This window comes from Zea mays, chromosome 5 (assembly GCF_902167145.1).
Source record: "Zea mays cultivar B73 chromosome 5, Zm-B73-REFERENCE-NAM-5.0, whole genome shotgun sequence".
In the NCBI taxonomy this organism is placed as follows: domain Eukaryota; kingdom Viridiplantae; phylum Streptophyta; class Magnoliopsida; order Poales; family Poaceae; genus Zea; species Zea mays.
The window spans coordinates 51,560,853-51,578,223 of record NC_050100.1 but is presented as its reverse complement, the minus strand read 5'-3'; the positions used below and the strand labels follow the sequence as shown (position 1 = coordinate 51,578,223).

Genomic DNA, 17,371 nt, shown 5'->3' with positions numbered 1-17,371 from the left:
TGGCTAGATGTGAACCTTTTGCACCTGTATAACTTATACACTAGAGCAAACTAGTCAGTCCAATATTTGTGTTGGGCAATTCAACCACCAAAATTATTTAGGAACTAGGTGTAAGCCTAATTCCCTTTCACTCGCTTCCTTGGTAGAGGTGTATGGAGTCTGATCAACTCTGTGGCAAATGGGTAACACGACTTGTGGGTAAAGATGCGCAACCTCTGCAGAGTGTAAAACTGGTATACTAGCCGTGCTCACGGTCATGAGCAGCTCGGACACTCACATGATTAAATTATGGAACCTAAACTCAATTTGTCATATGCATTGCATCGCAGGTGAGGTTGTTACTTTTGTTCTACTACTTAATTGGGCTGGTATTTACCTATACTTAGTAATTGCTAATAAAATTTTGACCAACTTTAAAAGCATTGCTCAGCTCCAACCATCCTCTTTGGTAAGCCTTACACTTCACGTGAGCTCCCACCTTTGGCGAGTTCATGCACATTATTCCCCACAACTTGTTGAGCGATGAACGTATGTGAGCTCACTCTTGCTGTCTCACACCCCCCCCCACAGGTCAAGAACAGGTACCGCAGGATGAGGCGCATGGAGGATGCTGTTCGTGAGTGGTCTAGGTCGTCGTCTCCCAGTCAACTTTGGGTGCTGGATCGTTGTCTCCTTATAATGTAATTATTTATTTTGTACAAAACTCCTATTATATAGTAAAGATGTGACATTCGATCCTGTGCCATGATTCATCATATGTGTGAGACTTGGTCCCAGCACACCTGGTGATTATGTTCGCGCCCGGGTCTTGGTGCCCCGAAACCCGGGTGTGACAAGGGGAAACCCGCGGCCTTCGTGTTTGTCCCGCGCCCAGGTCGGGTGCGCTTGCAGTAGGGGGTTACAAGCGTCCGCGTGGGAGAGAGCGAGAGGCTTATGCGTGCCGTCCCGTTCCCCCGCGCGGCCAACCTTCTCGTACGAGTGCCCTGGGCCTTCCTTTTATAGGCATAAGGAGAGGGCCCAGGTGTACAATAGGAGATGTAGCAGTGTGCTAACGTGTCTAGCAGAGAGGAACTAGCGCCCTAAGTACATGCCGTCGTGGCAGCCGGAGAGGTTTTGGCACCCTGTTCATGAGATGTCGTGGCCGTCGGAGGAGCGCTGGAGCCTGGCGGAAGGACATCTGTCGGGGCTGTCGAGTCCTTGCTGACGTCTCCTTGCTTCCGTAAGGGGTCGAGAGCCGTCGTCGTCATGGAGCACGCAGGGCGCCATCATTACTTGTTTACCGGGGCGAGCCAGATGGGACGCCGGTCTTGTTCCCCGTAGCCTGAGCTAGCTAGGGGTAGGGTAATGATGGCCCCCCCCTGTGACGTGGTCGGTCCGAGCCCTGGGTCGGGCGAGGCGGAGGCTCCTCCGAGGTCGAGGTCGAGTCTGTCTTCCGTGGTCGAGGTTGAGTCCGAGCCCCGGGTCGGGCGAGGCGGAGACCGTCATCTTCTGGGGCCGAGGGCGAGTCCGAGCCCTGGGGTCGGGCGAGGCGGAGTCCATCGTCTTCCGGGGCTGAGGGCGAGTCCGAGCCCTGGGGTCGGGCGAGGCGGAGTTCGTCGTCTTCCGGGGCCGAGCCCGAGTCCGAGCCCTAGGGTCGGGCGAGGCGGAGTTCGTCGTCTTCCGGGGCCGAGCCCGAGTCTGAGCCCTAGGGTTGGGCGAGGCGGAGTTCGTCGTCTTCCGGGGCCGAGCCCGAGTCCGAGCCCTAGGGTCGGGCGAGGCGGAGCTTCCTATGGCGCCCGAGGCCAGACTTGGCCGATGTCAGCCTCACTCTGCCGAGTGGCACAGCAGTCGGAGCGACGCGGGCGGCGCTGTCTTCTTGTCAGGCTGGTCAGTGGAGCGGCGAAGTGACTGCGGTCACTTCGGCTCAGTCGACTGAAGGGTGTGCGTCAGGATAAGGTGTCAGGCCACCTTTGCATTAATTGCTCCTGCGATACGGTCGGTTGGCGTGGCGATCTGGTCAAGGTTGCTTCTCGGCGAAGACTGGGCCTCGGGCGAGCCGAAGGTATGTCCGTTGCTTGAGGGGGCCCTCGGGCGAGACATGAATCCTCCGGGGTTGGCTTCCCCTGCCCGAGGCTGGGCTCGGGCGAGGCGAGATCGTGTCCCTTGAGTGGACCGAGCCTTGACTTAATCGCACCCATCAGGCCTTTGCAGCTTTGTGCTGATGGGGGTTACCAGCTAAGATTAGGAGTCTTGGGGGTACCCCTAATTATGGTCCCCGACAGCTGGGACGACGGTCGTTGCTGACATTGTGTGAGTGTCCTCGAACAAGATGTATGTAGAGGAGTAGCACATCCGGTGGTGCAACGGCTAGGTGTATTACCTCGCTGATGAGCCCGGGGTGCACTTCGTTTGGCAGCCCAACAAAGAGTCATCGGTACTCGCCATGTCGTGCGCGTTCGACAACTACTATATCAAGGAATATGGCGTCATCTTGGCGCCAGAGGTGACGCAGAGGAGGACCGACAGCAATGATCACTCGTCATCGTTGGGGTAGCTTTTGTGCCGGCCTGCCTTTAATTCTCTTCACAAACACATACACTTGCTTTTTTTGTTTAAGAAAGCGTGTATGGTGGTGCCTACTTGATGACTAATAATGTACGAGGGAACTTCTACCGGCAGGTGTGACACGTGCTTTTCAATGATGAGACCATGCAAATCGTGGCATATATCGAAGTCTGCAAATAGTATGTTTTTGTTGCATTTGGCCGTCGATTTGGGCTCACCAATTTCCTACTTATTAAGACGGTAAGGGGTAGGCTGCCATTCCGTGTTCTGCCATTCCCATTCCCCCTCCCCGCAAAGCCCATTCCCAGTGTTGTGCCGGTGTTCTGTCATTCCCATTCCCCCCTCCCCGCAAAGCTCATTCCCATTTCCGGTTGTCACTGTCTTTCTCATTCCCCCTCCCCGCTCCCGCAAATCCCATTCCCATTCCCACGTGCATCCCACGCCTAGCTAAAATTAAATTAAAAAACACAAATGTGGCCTCAATGGGATTCGAACCTACGACCTCTCAAGCAAATGTGCTTGTAGCTACCACTACACCACATGTGTGTTTATGTCAATATCTGTTACAGTAAAAATATCTACTACATCTCTCCCAAAGCCTACCTGCTACTTTTGCACAATGTGTAGTAGTAGATAACTATCAACGAGATTCCTGAATTATATTTTTGGATGGAGGGAGTAGTATTTAAAGAAGAGCCTTGCAGGCAATTTCTTTTTGTTTGAATAATGTTTTCAACTTAAATTCTTTTTTATATGCGTGACATTTATTCTCCGTAATATTTTTCCATGGATTTGACTTGTGAGTCATTTTCATAAACCAACGCTAAAGATGAATCCATGTTTCTTACTTGGAAACCCCGAACAAACACCACTGGCAGGAGGCGCTCGCGTTGGCATCGCTCATCGACGACGAGAAGAAGCTTGGCGACTGCCACTTCGACCTCTGGAAGCAGTACAACGTGGCCACATGCGTCGCTGTGTTCGGCAAGCTCCGCCGCAGCCGCCGCTTGGACGCGGTCCAGAGCGGTTGCACCACGTTGTCCATCTCAAACAGGGGGACCTCATGGTCGTCACCAATGCTGGCGACTCTTGGGTTGTTCTGGGCACCGCATCCGACAACGGTGCCGTCACACCGTCCAGCTCATCATCACCTGAAGCTCAACCTGCCACGTAAGTCACTACTGACCGGCCATGAATTCTTGTGCACTGGGACGACGGCCGTTGCTGACATTGTGTGAGTGTCCTCGAACAAGATGTATGTAGAGGAGTAGCACATCCGGTGGTGCAACGGCTAGGTGTATTACCTCGCTGATGAGCCCGGGGTGCACTTCGTTTGGCAGCCCAACAAAGAGTCATCGGTACTCGCCATGTCGTGCGCGTACGACGACTACTATATCAAGGAATATGGCGTCATCTTGGCGCTAGAGGTGACGCAGAGGAGGACCGACAGCAATGACCACTCGTCATCGTTGGGGTAGCTTTTGTGCCGGCCTGCCTTTAATTCTCTTCGCAAACACATACACTTGGTTGTTTTGTTAAGCAAGCGTGTATGGTGGTGCCTACCTGATGACTGATAATGTACGAGAGAACTTCTACCGGCAGGTGTGACACGTGCTCTTCAATGATGAGATCATGCAAATCGTGGCATATATCGAAGTCTGCATGATACTGATGGTTGTAATGTAGTAGTGAAACAGCTAAATTAAAATAACAAATTTTATGTATGGCTAGGATTACAAATTTATTATAAAACATTTTCTTATAACAATATAAGACACATTTTGTATATAAGTTATTATATTATTATATGTCCCTGTTGCAACGCACGGGTACTCACCTAGTTGCGGTTGAAGGTTGTTAGGGCTGGATTAGCCGAAAACAAACACAATTCTGGCCTCAGCATGACCCAGCCCGACCAGGCGTGGCTGGTCCTACCTTGCCTTGGTCCGGTTCTTAGAGTTGCTCTTATAGATTACAAGGTGTCAGTTTAATTAGTGGAATTTGTCAACGATCGTGAACAAGCAAACATCTGGCCTCTGTGGTCTGTGAACTTTTTATACTCCGCATGTATTCCGTTGAAGGTCCAGAATGGCAAAGAAAGTGTAGATAATTTTAAATAAATAGTTCTGTATACGACTGTACAAACTAGCAAATGCAATGTGTCCATGCATACATTCCAAATGGCATTCTTGGGGATTCCACTTCGCCGGCACAAGCATCTGGTTTCTGAATTAATCATCTGCCATTGTTAATCCGGTTCTGTCGGTAATACTAATACCCGGCAACGTCTCGTATGTTCAGAGACTTGGGAAGAGAACCGATCAGTCTTCGCCACGCCCCCATCATGACAGACATGACCTGACTTGTGCAAACATAAAGGTTTGTCCCAAGTCAAAGTTTTGAAACTTTGATCAATAATATCTATAAAAGTAATTATTTTTAAATTAAAGAAATTATATACTATGCTAGATGTTTTAATAATAAATATAATAGTTTATTTTTATTTAGTCAATGTTTATAAATATTTTGTTATTAATGGTCAAAGTAAATTTTGATCTAAAACAAACCTTTGTGGCCTTGAGATAAGGAACGGTGGGGAGTATAACAAAGAAAAATAAGGTTTGGCTGGTGACAGTTTAGAAGATTAGCTCAGCCCATCATGTATTCATGTGCATGTCCATGCCCAAACCAAAGCGACCAACTGATTTGCTGCTGAATCTGATGCCACAAATCATAAATGTCTCTGGATGGATCAGGTAGCCAAACGTTGTTCCCGCCTACTGTTCTTATGGAATGGAAGCTTTTTTTTTCCTCCGGCTCTGCACTGCACGTCTGCACGCCCCTTGCCTGTCCAACGGGAGAAAAAAAGGCGGGCATGATGAGGGTGAGGCCAGTGGCCACTGAGAAGGGGCACGTGAAAACCATTTGTGGTAATCACTTCTGTCATCCCATGCGGGACGTCAAAATCATTGCTGTTCCCTGTGGTAATCACTTTCGTTATACATTATCCGCTTGAAACAGAGATTCTACGAAGCAGCAGCGTGTGTGTTGAACCAAACAGCACCACGGTGTCTACTAATAGGACACGCGTGTGTTTGTCTTTAATAATGCGATACTATAAATTGGAAAATGAAAAAATATAGTTATATTTAAATAAATATCTATTTAATCAATGTCTATTTATACGATATACACACACAAAAAATGGTAGCAATTTAAAAAGCCAGCTGGTGCTCCGTGCTCGCAAGGATTCCGCAACGGGCCACTGCTAGGATTTAGGGAAGGGCAGATACGAATTTCGAGAGGCGGTTGCTTTGTTCCGCTTCTGCCGTCGCCGTCCCGATTCCCGTTCGTCGACCTCCAATCGGACGGACGGCAACTGCCCGAACCCCTCTCGCCTCCACCTGGCCTCGCGTCGCCGCGCCGCCGCGACGACCAGCTCGCTCGCACGTCCGTTCTGTTTCTTTCCTCCTGGCAGAGTAGAGTCTGCCCACCACCATCTCCATTCTCCACTACGTGGTCCGTGCCTCCCCCAACCGCCCACTCCCCTCCTTCCCCTCCTCGTCCTTCCCGCTCCTCATGCCCTGGCGACGCCATTGGTAGCTTCGCTTCGTCTGTTGGTCGGAGCGCAGGGGAAGCGAGAGGGGGGAGGGCGAGGGCGCTAGGAGGGGAGGGAGGAGTCCGACGGAGCAGTGGCAAGATGTTCGACAGCTTGCTCAACTCCAAGTTCTACAACAAATGGTACCCAAAGATTGCCTCCTCTTCCTCAGGTTTCTTGGTGCTCCGCTCGCTCTGTTCACGGTCCCAGTTGGATTCGTTCCTTCTCGCGCCTGCTGTTCCTCGGCTCTTGGGTAGTTTCTTCGCTGGGTTTGGATTCCTTTTTCTTTTCGCTGTCAGTTCTTCTCTCTTGTTTCTTTCTCTGGGACGATGGGATGGTATGCTGAATGCGGTTTTCCCTTCCCCACGTCCGCGACGATTTGTTTAACCTGAACGGGAAAAGCGGCTTGGGCTAACTAATCTTTTGTTTTGTCTGTTCCACGACGGATGCAGTAAGCACGCCTTCAAATGCATCCGGACGCGGATGGCTCTGATAAGGCGGAAGAAGCACGCCATGATCCGGTTCCTGAAGAAGGACGTCGCCGACCTCCTCGCCAATGGCCTCGACACCCACGCCTTCCGAAGGGTATGTTTCTCCACCCGGGCTCTCTGTTGTTCAACGTTGCGTATGCATAGCACTAGAGTCGCGAATGTTTATTGTTCTGGGCACAAAGCGAGTAGGAGAGTCTTTGTCTAGGGGTTTAATTCATGGATGCTGCTATATTTTACAATCGCCTTTGCACCTTTTTGGCTCAAGATCTTTGCTGGTTGCTGATCTTCGGGTGTTCTGTTTCCTGGCATTAATTGCAATTTGGAATGCAGATAGATGGCCTCTTAGTTGAGCTGAACCATGCTTCTTGCTATGATATGATCGAAGGATTCTGTCATTACATTGGGAAGCAACTGGGAAGCCTTCAGAAGCAGAGGTAAATAAATCCAATCGGCTCAACTAAAATTCGGTTTTGTTTCCTCGCTTCTGTTTTCGACGACGGTAGCACTATGAAATTAATCCACAAAACACATTGTTAATGGGCATGAGTGTTGGTTACATAGTTATGAGCCTTATGGCATATCACCCCATGTCCGCCGGGGCCGACGGCTGCGATGCATTTTGTCAAGTAATCAAGACAGTAGTTCAATAGTGCTAGCATTCATAATGGTTCTGCTTGTATGTTTGGTGTTAGTAAAAATACTCTCATAGTTCAGTTAGTGAATTCCAAGCTTCCAACTACCCTTTAGTAGTGTGCGAAGAGTGCAAACAGAAAAGCGTTATCCTGATGCTCAAACAATGAACCCATTTTGTTTTGTGTTTTTTTCTTTCCAAACAGGGATTGCCCCCCAGAATTCAGGGAAGCTGTCTCAACCCTGATATTTGCTGCTGCTCGCTATCCTGATTTACCTGAACTTTGTGACCTAAGGCACATATTCACAGAAAGATATGGAAATTTTGTTGAGCATTTTGTTAGCCAGGAGGTACGCAATATGATGCTAATATGTTGTTATTGAATTGTCTTATGCTTTTGTGGTCCTTTGCTTTACACACAATATTATAATTTGATCCTTCTGTCTGCAGTTCATTCGGAAACTTGACAGTACAGAGTTCACTAATGAGGAAAGGTTCCAAGTCATGCAAAGTGTTGCTGAAGAATTATCCGTCAGTTTTGATGCCAAGGAATTGGAACTCAAGTTATGGGCCTCACTACAAACAGAACATGTAAGTCCTCCACAAATTTATTACCTATTTTTCCAAAACAAATTTATTACATGAACTGTGATGTAGGCACACTAAAATGTCCTTAACTTGAAATCATTTAATGTGTTTTACACTTTCCCTTAGGATATGCTTGAGAAGGGTTCAAGGAAGCCAGCAGAACTAGCAATGCCTTCATCGAGCAAGCAGATATGTGTCGAGAATGCTTCATGTGAAGAACAAGAGGATATCCTTGAGAAGAGTTTGACAAGGCCAACAGAACCAGCAATGTCTTTATTTGACAAGACAAAGTACAATGGGGATGCTCCATGTGAAAGAAAAAATAAGGATATGCTTGAGAATTACTCAACCAAGCCCATAGAACTAGCAACTGCTTCATCCAACAAGCAGAAGGTTACTGAGAATGTTCCAGGTAAAAGAAACTATGATGCTGAACCTGCACACCATACCGAGAAAGTGGAGATACAGTTGGTCCAAAAAGATATTCAGTCTGTTGCTGATGCACATCATACAATTGATGAGAATTCGAGGAAGCAGCAACCTTATGTGTCTGATGAGAAGGAACATTTGCAGAAACCAGTGTCTCCTGTGGACACTAACAGGACCCAAAAAGATGTTCAGAAGCTTAACAGAAGAGCTGTCCGCCATTTGGAAAAGGAGCTGATGGAGGCAGTGGAACTTGATCTCAACGGCCTACCAAAATTTGGATTTGGCGCAGTCAGATTTCCCGAAGCAGAAGGCAACAAAACAGTTCAACTAAATGTCAAGCCAAATGAGGCCGTGAGAGATTTCCATATTGAAAAAGAGAATGATGAAGTCCTTCATTGTTCACGTTTGCCTGGTGGTTCTGAACACAATGGGGGACATGCAGATTCAGGGCTAAGAGCTCAGGGCCTAGAGAATCAAGGACATCCAGTGAGTCCTCTTAGTGGTAACACTAGAAAAAAGGCTCCTTACACTAAGCTGAATGCTGTAAACATAAAGAATCCTACTGAGAAACAAGCAAACAATGGTTTCTTGCATGATAAACCGCAACATTTAGCTGATCTGGGATACCCGGTGCAGAAAGGACAAGGAGACCCAGAGAGGGCACTTACTATGCTGCCTCCTTATGTTGAACCAAAGTCTAACATGCAACCTGTGAATGATGATCCTGAAAAGCAAACTCCAAGTGGTTACAGAAAGCCCAACATCCCTGGACAAACTGATCACTTGGAAAACAAAAATGTGCTTCGACCTGTTTCTGTCAGAAGGAGAACTGCAAAGCTGCCAGCACCTGTTGATGCTTATGTTGAGGTGCCTAACAATGCGAAGGTCACAAGCCAAACACCCAAAAGTCACAGAAGCCACTCAAGCAGGAGGAATGGTGCTAAAGATGACCAGAACCGGAAATGTAATGGGACTGATGATGTTGGTAGCGAGACGAATGCTCAGATAACTCCAAGTAGCCAATCAAAGCACGTAGGCAGGAGGAATGGAGCTTTAAACCACAAGAACAACTCTGGCAGGTTGATGCAGCGTATGCAACCTGAAGCAGCTGAGACTGCTATTGATTGTGGTAATCTCTTGCCTCGAAATGCAAATGGACAGATGCGACACAACAGCGGGCGCGGTGGAGACATGGATGAGGAGGAAAGGATGATGGACAAGCTTTTGATGCACTATAGCAAGAAAGGTTCGGATCTGACCAACAATGAAACACATACAGATGCTGCGCAGAAGGTTTCCTTGCATCCCACGGGTAGAGCTATCTCGCTACCACCTGAATCTGTTGGCCCGAGCAAAGATGCGAAGGTTCCTGCTCGATGCACATCACTTCAGCCGGAAGGTCCTAGGAGTGCGCATGTTCACCCAAAAATGCCAGACTTCGATGAATTGGCTGCTCGGGTCAAGGCTCTGAGGAAGGCTTGAGGTGGCATAACATGATCTCTGGCTTGTGTACACGTTCTTTCAGCTGAAGAGTTGATCCTTGGTTGACAGTTCCCTGCAAGACACAACCACACAGAGTCGTGCTTTGATGTGCAGTTCCTATTAGAGATTAAACAGATTTGTGTATGAGTTTACTCTTTTTTTTGTCTGTTAGACGTTTTTTACAGTGCTCTTGTTATAGGTTTTACTTCAAACCAGGTGTTTGTCTAGGGTGTTTGTCTAGAATAGGAGCACTGGTTTCAGTTAACACGATATATATAATAGGATTGATAGGGATCCCATTGCTTTTTCTTTATTTGATTGGTAGGGATTTGATTGGATATAATGTACCTGGAAATCGCATTGGCTAAAATGTGTAAATGATGATAAATTTGCAGGGATGCTTTCTCTTCAACTGCTTATATAGATCTGTACGTTTGTTTGCTGGAGGTACACTTTTCCCGTAACGCTGAATAATTTTGTCTGCGAAATTTTGTCGGATTGTTAAAACTTGTCGTTTAGCTGTAATGCCTTGACTTGAGAGGTGAGGTAAAGGGTCAGCATTGCAATTCAAGTTTCCTGCTACAAATTTCAAGGTGAATTTTCTCCGAACAATGGAGTCCACTTCCCCTCTCTCTAGCTCTAGCTAGGCAACCGAATCTACTAGCAGAGGCAGCGCATGACGCCGACGACGAAGCTGGCGATGCAGTCCTGTCCGCGGCCGTGGAGCGCGTCGTCTCGGACGAGGCGCTCCAGGCCCCGGTTCCTGGGCAGTGCGCCGGCGCGGTGCAGGATCGTTGCCACCGCGACCGCCGGCCCACCTTCCACCACGCGCGCCGCGAACCGAACCACCGGCCTGAGGAACAGCGGGAGCAGGGCCTGCACGAGCACGAGTGTCGTCAGACAACATAAGGCCTCGCGTCGCGTCTTCAGCAGCACAGCCAAGAAGACACATGTATACAGACGCTCACCATGAGTTAGCGGTGTCTACTGGCAATGTCGCAGCTGGATGGAGGCGTCAGGCTTCGCCAATTGGCAACGAAGATGGCGACACCTCTAGAGCGGCGGGCGGGCGGCCGGCCGAAATGCAGGCTACTTGAAGGCGACGGCTCTTGGCCAGAGCTTCACGGGGGTGTGTGTAAATATAAATATACACGGGAACGGGATCAAAAGCCTGAGCCGGCGAACGCATGCAAGGCGTGGCCGCGTGGGCCGTGGCCGTCAGAAGTGAGATGCATGCGCGCGTATCCCCATGGCGACGCAAACCGGGTGGCGGTGGCTGTGGCACTGGTTCGGTTCGTACTGGTCCGGGGGGCGCCCACCGTGCCGGCCGCGCCGTACTACGGACAAGGAACGGGCGGCCTGGGCTGCTGCGGAACTACTACGCTACGCCATGCCTTTGAGAATCTCGCGGGGGGCATTGCGCATCTGCCTCTCTGCGTGCCGTGCAGCCCGCCCATGCCGGCCGTCACACACCCGTCGCGTCTCCTTTTCGGCGTCCGTGTTCCTCGTAGCCACCCTGCGACCTGCGTACAGCAGCAGGCAGCGGGGTTGGTTTTCCGTCCACATTTTTCATTCATTCCTTGGAGGTTTCGTACAAAATCATGGATGTGTGTACTAGGACTTTCGATGGATATACATGTACGCCGTACCGTCCACGTACGGTGACTGACTTGTCTGGGACGTCCAAAATGGAAGTCTGGAAAAACTTTGGATAAGTATACAGTAGTCACATGAACAATGCTGAACGAAGATTTTAACAGGAAGCAGTTTCTGGCCTGCACTGCGCACACCACAGTCCACACGCGCGCGGCACCAAAAAAGAAAAGATAAATTACAGCACATTCTGGGCCGAAAGAGCCCATGCGACGACCAAAAAGGTCATTGTTCATGGCCCATCAGCCGCGTACCAGAAAAGGCCTGGCCCATGTTTCCCTGACCAAAAGATTCCCACTTGGACGGGCTCGCGTCTCGCGCACGCAGCTTTCTACTGCCATCCTCCGTGTATGTATATATCGTCACGCGCGAGCCTTGTCACCCGTCTTCTCTCCGCCTCGCGCACCCGGTTCCGCGTGCCTTTCCCCACCTACTCTCGCGGCTCTCGCCAGCCAGTCTAGGGTTTCGGTCCCGGCGTGCTTATCCGCCCCCGCCGGCCATGTCGAAGCAAGGTGCGTTCCTATCCTTGTTGGATCCGGTCATTGTTTGGTGCCGATTGGTTGGGTTTTTTTTTGCCTATCGAGGGGGTCTGACGAGACGGCCGGGTCCGGGCCGGGGTGGGTTTTGCTTTGCAGGAGGGAAGGCCAAGCCGCTGAAGGCGCCCAAGGCCGACAAGAAGGAGTACGACGAGGTATGCTGGACTTTGCTTTCGTTTCATTACGCTGTCCTCGATTAGCGATCTGCGCCTATGACATGCCTAACCGTAGGCGTAGAGTATGGGTAGGGTTTGACCGTGTCAGGTCTTTGTTCGTTTACACCAATCCAGCTCTGTATTAGCATGGATTGGAATTAAATCCATGTCACAATCCATGCCCTAAAATAATCTAAGCCTACTCAATTTTTTTATTCGGTTAAACCCATCATGGATTATAACCAAAAGGTTTGGAAATTTTTTAAACTATAGGAGGCATGTATTCTATCCATAGCTCATTAGGTATGAAACAAATCCATGAAGATATTGCACAAGTTTATATTAGAATCTATGGATCAAAAGAATACTAGCTTTGAGAGATACATGGATTAAAGGATGGATTTAATCCCACCATTGGGATTGGGTGTGAGGTATGGATTCACCTAATTCAGACCTAGATTAAATCCATGGTGGGATTTTATCCCTTGTAACTGAACAAAGACTTAGTGTTTTTATAAAGGGATGGCTTCATGTTTCGTGCTTAGTTTGTATTTAAAATCCTGGAGAGGGTGAAGGGAACTTTGCGATGTCGAATGATAGGTGTCAGGACTTTGTGATTAGGTTGCCATGTTAGATGTTCTCCTGACATGTTTTTTAACAGATATATGCAAGTCAGTGGATTGATCATGTATAGAGCAGCTAGGACAGTTTCAAAAACATGCATCTATTAATCTCTTTTTTCCTTTCTGCGGTACTGCAACATTGGCTTCCTGTATTCCAAAAGCTGGTGGGAACTTCATCTGAAACATTAATTGTTTTTTTACTGTCCTTGTACCTATTGTTTGCTTCAATGACACTGCCCAATGCTGTGGCGTCTCGAATTTCAGAGTAAATGTCATGGTACAGCAGGGTAGATATGCTAGCGATTGTTGTACAAGTTTGTATGGTTGTCAAGTTCAACACTGCTGAATCCCATGATCATTTTAAATGTTGTCTAACACATATTAAAAAAAGGTGAGGACCGAATGGGAGATCTGACTTAGAAAATGGCCTTGTCGTCAAAATTATAAGCAATCCTTTTCCTTTCTTACGTGGAGTAGTTAGCGAACAATTAGTAGTGGGTGCCATTTGAGCAGCTTCGATGATCAGTCCACAATCGATCTCTCTACTTGACATTATTTCGGTATGCTTCCTGTGCAGACGGATCTTGCATATCTGCAGAAGAAGAAAGATGAGGAAAAAGTGAGAATTTAGTGGCCAATTTTATTATTTGGTATCTTGTTCCATTCTGCTTGGGTGGAGTATCCTTATTTGCTGCAATGGTTTTTTGACCAACAGGCACTGAAGGAGCTTAAGGCCAAGGCACAGAAGGGCGCGATTGGGGGCTCGGGTCTGAAGAAAAGTGGAAAGAAATGAGACTGGTCACCCGTCTCCAATACCTAGAGGATGATAAGGCAGCTGTCTATCTGTGTTGCGCTTCACTAAGTGTGATTGTAACAGTGGTACCTCTTGTGTTCTGTGTTCCGCGATGTTGCAGTTGGTTGCTTGATCGAAAGATGTTTCAACCTCCCATCTGCTAGCTATGATACAGATGGTCCCCTGATAATAATGATGACATATTCTGTGATGGATGCCACAGCATTTTTTGTTTTTGTTTTTGCATTCAGATATTTCAGCTTCCTTATAGTTTTACATGTCCCAACTAGGAATGAGAAGTCATTCTGTTGGTCCAATCTAAATTTTATGTGTGTTAGTGGAGTGCCAAAGAGAGTGGATATGTAGAACAATGGTTTGCATCTAGATCTTTTTGCCTAGAACAAATGTTCGCATCTAGATCTGACCTAATCTTCAGGGCTAGTGTGCACGGAAGACAGGAGGAGGCACAGCCAGCCTGGTTGATTTCAGTATCTATCACCTCTACGGACTGTAGCTCTACGTGTCCCGACACTTCTCATTCCTAAACTGGCAAAACCCAACAGTGCCGCTTTTTACCTAGATAAGACTATTTCATCCTCTAAAGAAATATTCTCTGTCCTTTACAGTATACTCTAAAAGATTTGATCCTCTATATTTTCTTCCCAGCAGCATCCTCTAAATTTCATTCTCTATATCTGATTTTCCATAAAACCGTGAAAGTCAACGAAACACAACTATGGGCTCGGTCCATTGGGACTCTCGTCGCCTCCTCCTATTGGCTCTTGGTCTCACGGGTGCATGTTGGCGCTCCTCCATGTAGTATTAACAGTGCATCATAATACCCATGCTGGCCAACAGCACTACTATAGCGGTCGCACAGTAGAACGCTAGACATAGCGTGTGCAATCAATGTCCGCTACTTTAGCGGTTCATTTACCGTTTGTTGTTGGAGCACATACCGGACACTAGAACCGCTAAATTTAGAGTTCAGGAGCGTTTAGAGATCCTTGTTGGCGCAGCTAAGCTCGTACTCCTCCTGGCCTACCTGCTTTTCACATAGATAAGCTCGTACTCCTCCTGGCCTACCTGCTCTTCACCTGTGAGTGGTTTATATATCGTAAGAGTGAGCTCACAAAAGTTCATCGCTCAACAAGTGTGGGGAATAATATGAATTGCTCAACAAGTGTGGCTGTGTGGGGAATAATGTGAATAAGCTCACCAACAGTGGGGACTCATGTGAAGTGTAAGGCTGGTCAACAAATAATAATTAAAGCTGAGCATTGCTTTTAATAAGTTGGTTAAGTTTTATTAACAGTTATTAAATGTAAGTAGATACCAAACCAGAGTAATAAGAGATCAAAATTAATAATAAACCACAATGTGATGCACATGACAAATTGAGTTTAATTCCATCTTCTTTCCTTTCTTGTCGTCGTCCCTGTCACTGTCATTTGTATATGGACATTTAGCAATAAAGTGACCAGACTTACCACACCTGTAGCAAACCCTCTTGGAGCGGGGTTTATAGTCCTTCCTCTTCCTTTACTTGAGGATTTGTCGGAAGCTCTTGATGATAAGAGCCATCTCCTCATTATCGAGCTTGTAGGCGTCGATTGGAAGTCTACTTGGTGTAGATTCTTCCTTCTTTTCTTCCGTTGCTTTGAATGCAACGGGTTGCACCTCGGGTGTGGAGATGGCGCCTTGCTCCAAATTGACAATGCGTTTGGAGTCTTTGATCATGAGTTCAAAGCTCACAAACTTGCCAATTACCTCCTCGGGAGACATCTGTTTATATCTAGGATCTCCACGAATTAATTGAACTTGAGTAGGATTACGAAAAATGAGATATATTAGAATAACCTTGACCATTTTCATGGTCATCCTACTCCGTGCTCCCGAGGTTGCGCACTTGGTTGACCATTGTTTTGAGTCGGTTGTATATTTCTTGTGGCTAGTGGAAGAGGACGAAAAAAGTTTTAGGTATGGCTCTATGCAACTAGTCCGCATAATATTTAGTACACAACCGATCAAATTATAGAACAAGAACTCGCGATATATATAAAGAAGTAGAATCTTATCTAAAATGAGAGTTTACGATATTATCACTTTTGTTTTTGCATCATTATCACCTAGGAGTTTGCAACAAAAATCATTAGATCAACAGTCAAAGTAATTAATATGGTAAAAGGGGTGTGCCACATGGAATGAAGCAGTTGCTAACGGGTGAAGGATATGCTCAAACGCCAAGCACGAAGAATGTTTGATAGTCTGACAGAGTTCTCATGGATACAGGGAGCCCTCTCGGCTCTCTGTGGCGAGTGGCGACATCTTCCCCATTTTTTCTCCTTCCCAGTCTGTGGTGGAGGCAGAGGATGGTGAGTGTAGGGGCGTAGTCCGGCGGGCGGAGGCGGGGCTACCGAGCTGCGGCTATACGGGCGGCCAGGCAGCTGGCGTAGGCGAAGGTTGGGGCGTCGTGTGTATGGCTATACGGGGGATGACGGTGGGCGGAGGGGCGGAGCCACTGGGGTCTGCAGGAGCATAGGCGAGGTCTTTTGGTGGCGACGAGTGAGAGCTGCCTGGGCAGAGTGTGGAGAAAAGGTGTGGGCGTGAGGCGCTTGGGCCGGATCCATTAAAAAAGTTTTCAAACTTGGTATGGCTTAGGCCATAATGGGCCCTCCGCCTCTGCTTGTGGCTCTTCACCTTTGTTGAGAACGAATCGACCGAGTTCTCCCTCGATCGTTTTGCACTTGGTGATCTTGGTCACCTCGTCCCCTCCATGCGTCGTCTTGAGGACGTCCCAAATTTCTTTGGCACTTTTCAACCCTTGCACCTTGTTATACTCCTCTAGACACAAGGAGGCGAGTAGTATAGAGGCGGCTTGGGAGTTGAAGTGCCTTATTTGGGCGGCCTCATCGGAGTCGTAGTCCTCATCGCCCACCTGTGGTGCCTGCGCTCCAAACTCAACAATATCTCATATGCTTTCGTGGAGTGAGGTTAGATGGTGCCTTATTTTATCACTCCACATCCAATAATCTTCACCATCAAAATATGATGGTTTGCCTAGGGGTACGGAAAGTATAGGAGCGCGTTTAGGAATGCGAGGATAGCAAAGAGGCATCTTACTATACTTCTTGTGCTCTTGGCGCTTCGAGGATGTAGACTCGACGCCGGATGTGGAAGATGATGAAGAGTCGGTCTCGTAGTAGACCACCTTCTTCGTTTTCTTTTTCTTCTTGTCACCCTTCCTATGTGACTTGATGGAGCCAGCGGATTCTTCCTTGTGATTGTCGTCGGCCTCCTTTGACGGAGCTCGTTCATCGTTCTTTCTTCCCGAGGCTTCGGGCTTTTCACCGGTGACCATCTCCTTCTTGGCGTGTTCTCGCGACATCACTTTGAGTTGTTAGACTCTAATGAAGCACCGGGCTCTGATACAAATTGAAAGTCGCCTAGAGGGGGGTGAATAGGCGAAACCTGAAAATCATAAACTTTGAACATGCACTATACCCGAGATTAGTGTTAGAAATAATTCGGAGTGCGGAAGATAGTTTCTCTTGCTATGAGTTGCTCAATCAATACAGATAACTTTGGGAGCAAACTTAAAAACGATGTGAGCAATAGAACTTTAGAGAGAGAGGAGAGGGAGGAAACAAATCGAGTGAAGATCAACACGAGTGTACATGATGATTTGTTTCCCGAGGTTCGATTCCAAAGAACCTAGTACCCGTTGTGGAGGCCATAAAGGCCGGGTCTATTCCAACCCTTTCCCTCTCTCAATCGGTCACTTAGATCGGTCGAGTGCTTCTCCTTAATCACACGGGTCACTAAGACCCCGTAAGGATCACAACACA

General features: G+C 47.9%; 3 protein-coding genes across 3 annotated transcripts; 2 read left to right on the top strand and 1 right to left on the bottom strand.

The window, feature by feature from the left end:
* The first annotated feature begins 5,795 nt into the window (after positions 1-5,795).
* On the top strand, positions 5,796-10,202 carry LOC103628194 (uncharacterized). The gene is made up of 6 exons (XM_020538379.2): positions 5,796-6,285; positions 6,595-6,727; positions 6,964-7,067; positions 7,470-7,614; positions 7,715-7,855; positions 7,979-10,202. Exons 1-6 carry the CDS (start codon positions 6,245-6,247, stop codon positions 9,761-9,763), a joined length of 2,349 nt encoding a protein of 782 aa, XP_020393968.1. The 5' UTR covers positions 5,796-6,244; the 3' UTR covers positions 9,764-10,202.
* Positions 10,203-10,297: 95 nt separating this feature from the next.
* On the bottom strand, positions 10,298-11,013 carry LOC118472008 (uncharacterized). Its single transcript, XM_035959033.1, has 2 exons — positions 10,732-11,013; positions 10,298-10,639 (listed from the first exon to the last, which is right to left on the bottom strand). Exons 1-2 carry the CDS (start codon positions 10,732-10,734, stop codon positions 10,424-10,426), a joined length of 219 nt encoding a protein of 72 aa, XP_035814926.1. The 5' UTR covers positions 10,735-11,013; the 3' UTR covers positions 10,298-10,423.
* Positions 11,014-11,711: 698 nt separating this feature from the next.
* LOC100303964 (uncharacterized) lies at positions 11,712-13,734 on the top strand. Its single transcript, NM_001364704.1, has 4 exons — positions 11,712-11,928; positions 12,052-12,107; positions 13,308-13,349; positions 13,446-13,734. Exons 1-4 carry the CDS (start codon positions 11,916-11,918, stop codon positions 13,521-13,523), a joined length of 189 nt encoding a protein of 62 aa, NP_001351633.1. The 5' UTR covers positions 11,712-11,915; the 3' UTR covers positions 13,524-13,734.
* The last annotated feature ends 3,637 nt before the right edge of the window (positions 13,735-17,371 follow it).

Coding starts and splice junctions, on each gene's coding strand:
- LOC103628194 (XM_020538379.2), top strand. CDS start 6,245: ATGTTCGACAGCTTGCTCAACTCCAAGTTCTACAACAAATG. Junction 6,728..6,963: donor ACACCCACGCCTTCCGAAGG/GTATGTTTCTCC, acceptor TTTGGAATGCAG/ATAGATGGCCTCTTAGTTGA. Junction 7,615..7,714: donor AGCATTTTGTTAGCCAGGAG/GTACGCAATATG, acceptor TTCTGTCTGCAG/TTCATTCGGAAACTTGACAG.
- LOC100303964 (NM_001364704.1), top strand. Junction 12,108..13,307: donor ACAAGAAGGAGTACGACGAG/GTATGCTGGACT, acceptor CTTCCTGTGCAG/ACGGATCTTGCATATCTGCA. Junction 13,350..13,445: donor AGAAGAAAGATGAGGAAAAA/GTGAGAATTTAG, acceptor TTTGACCAACAG/GCACTGAAGGAGCTTAAGGC.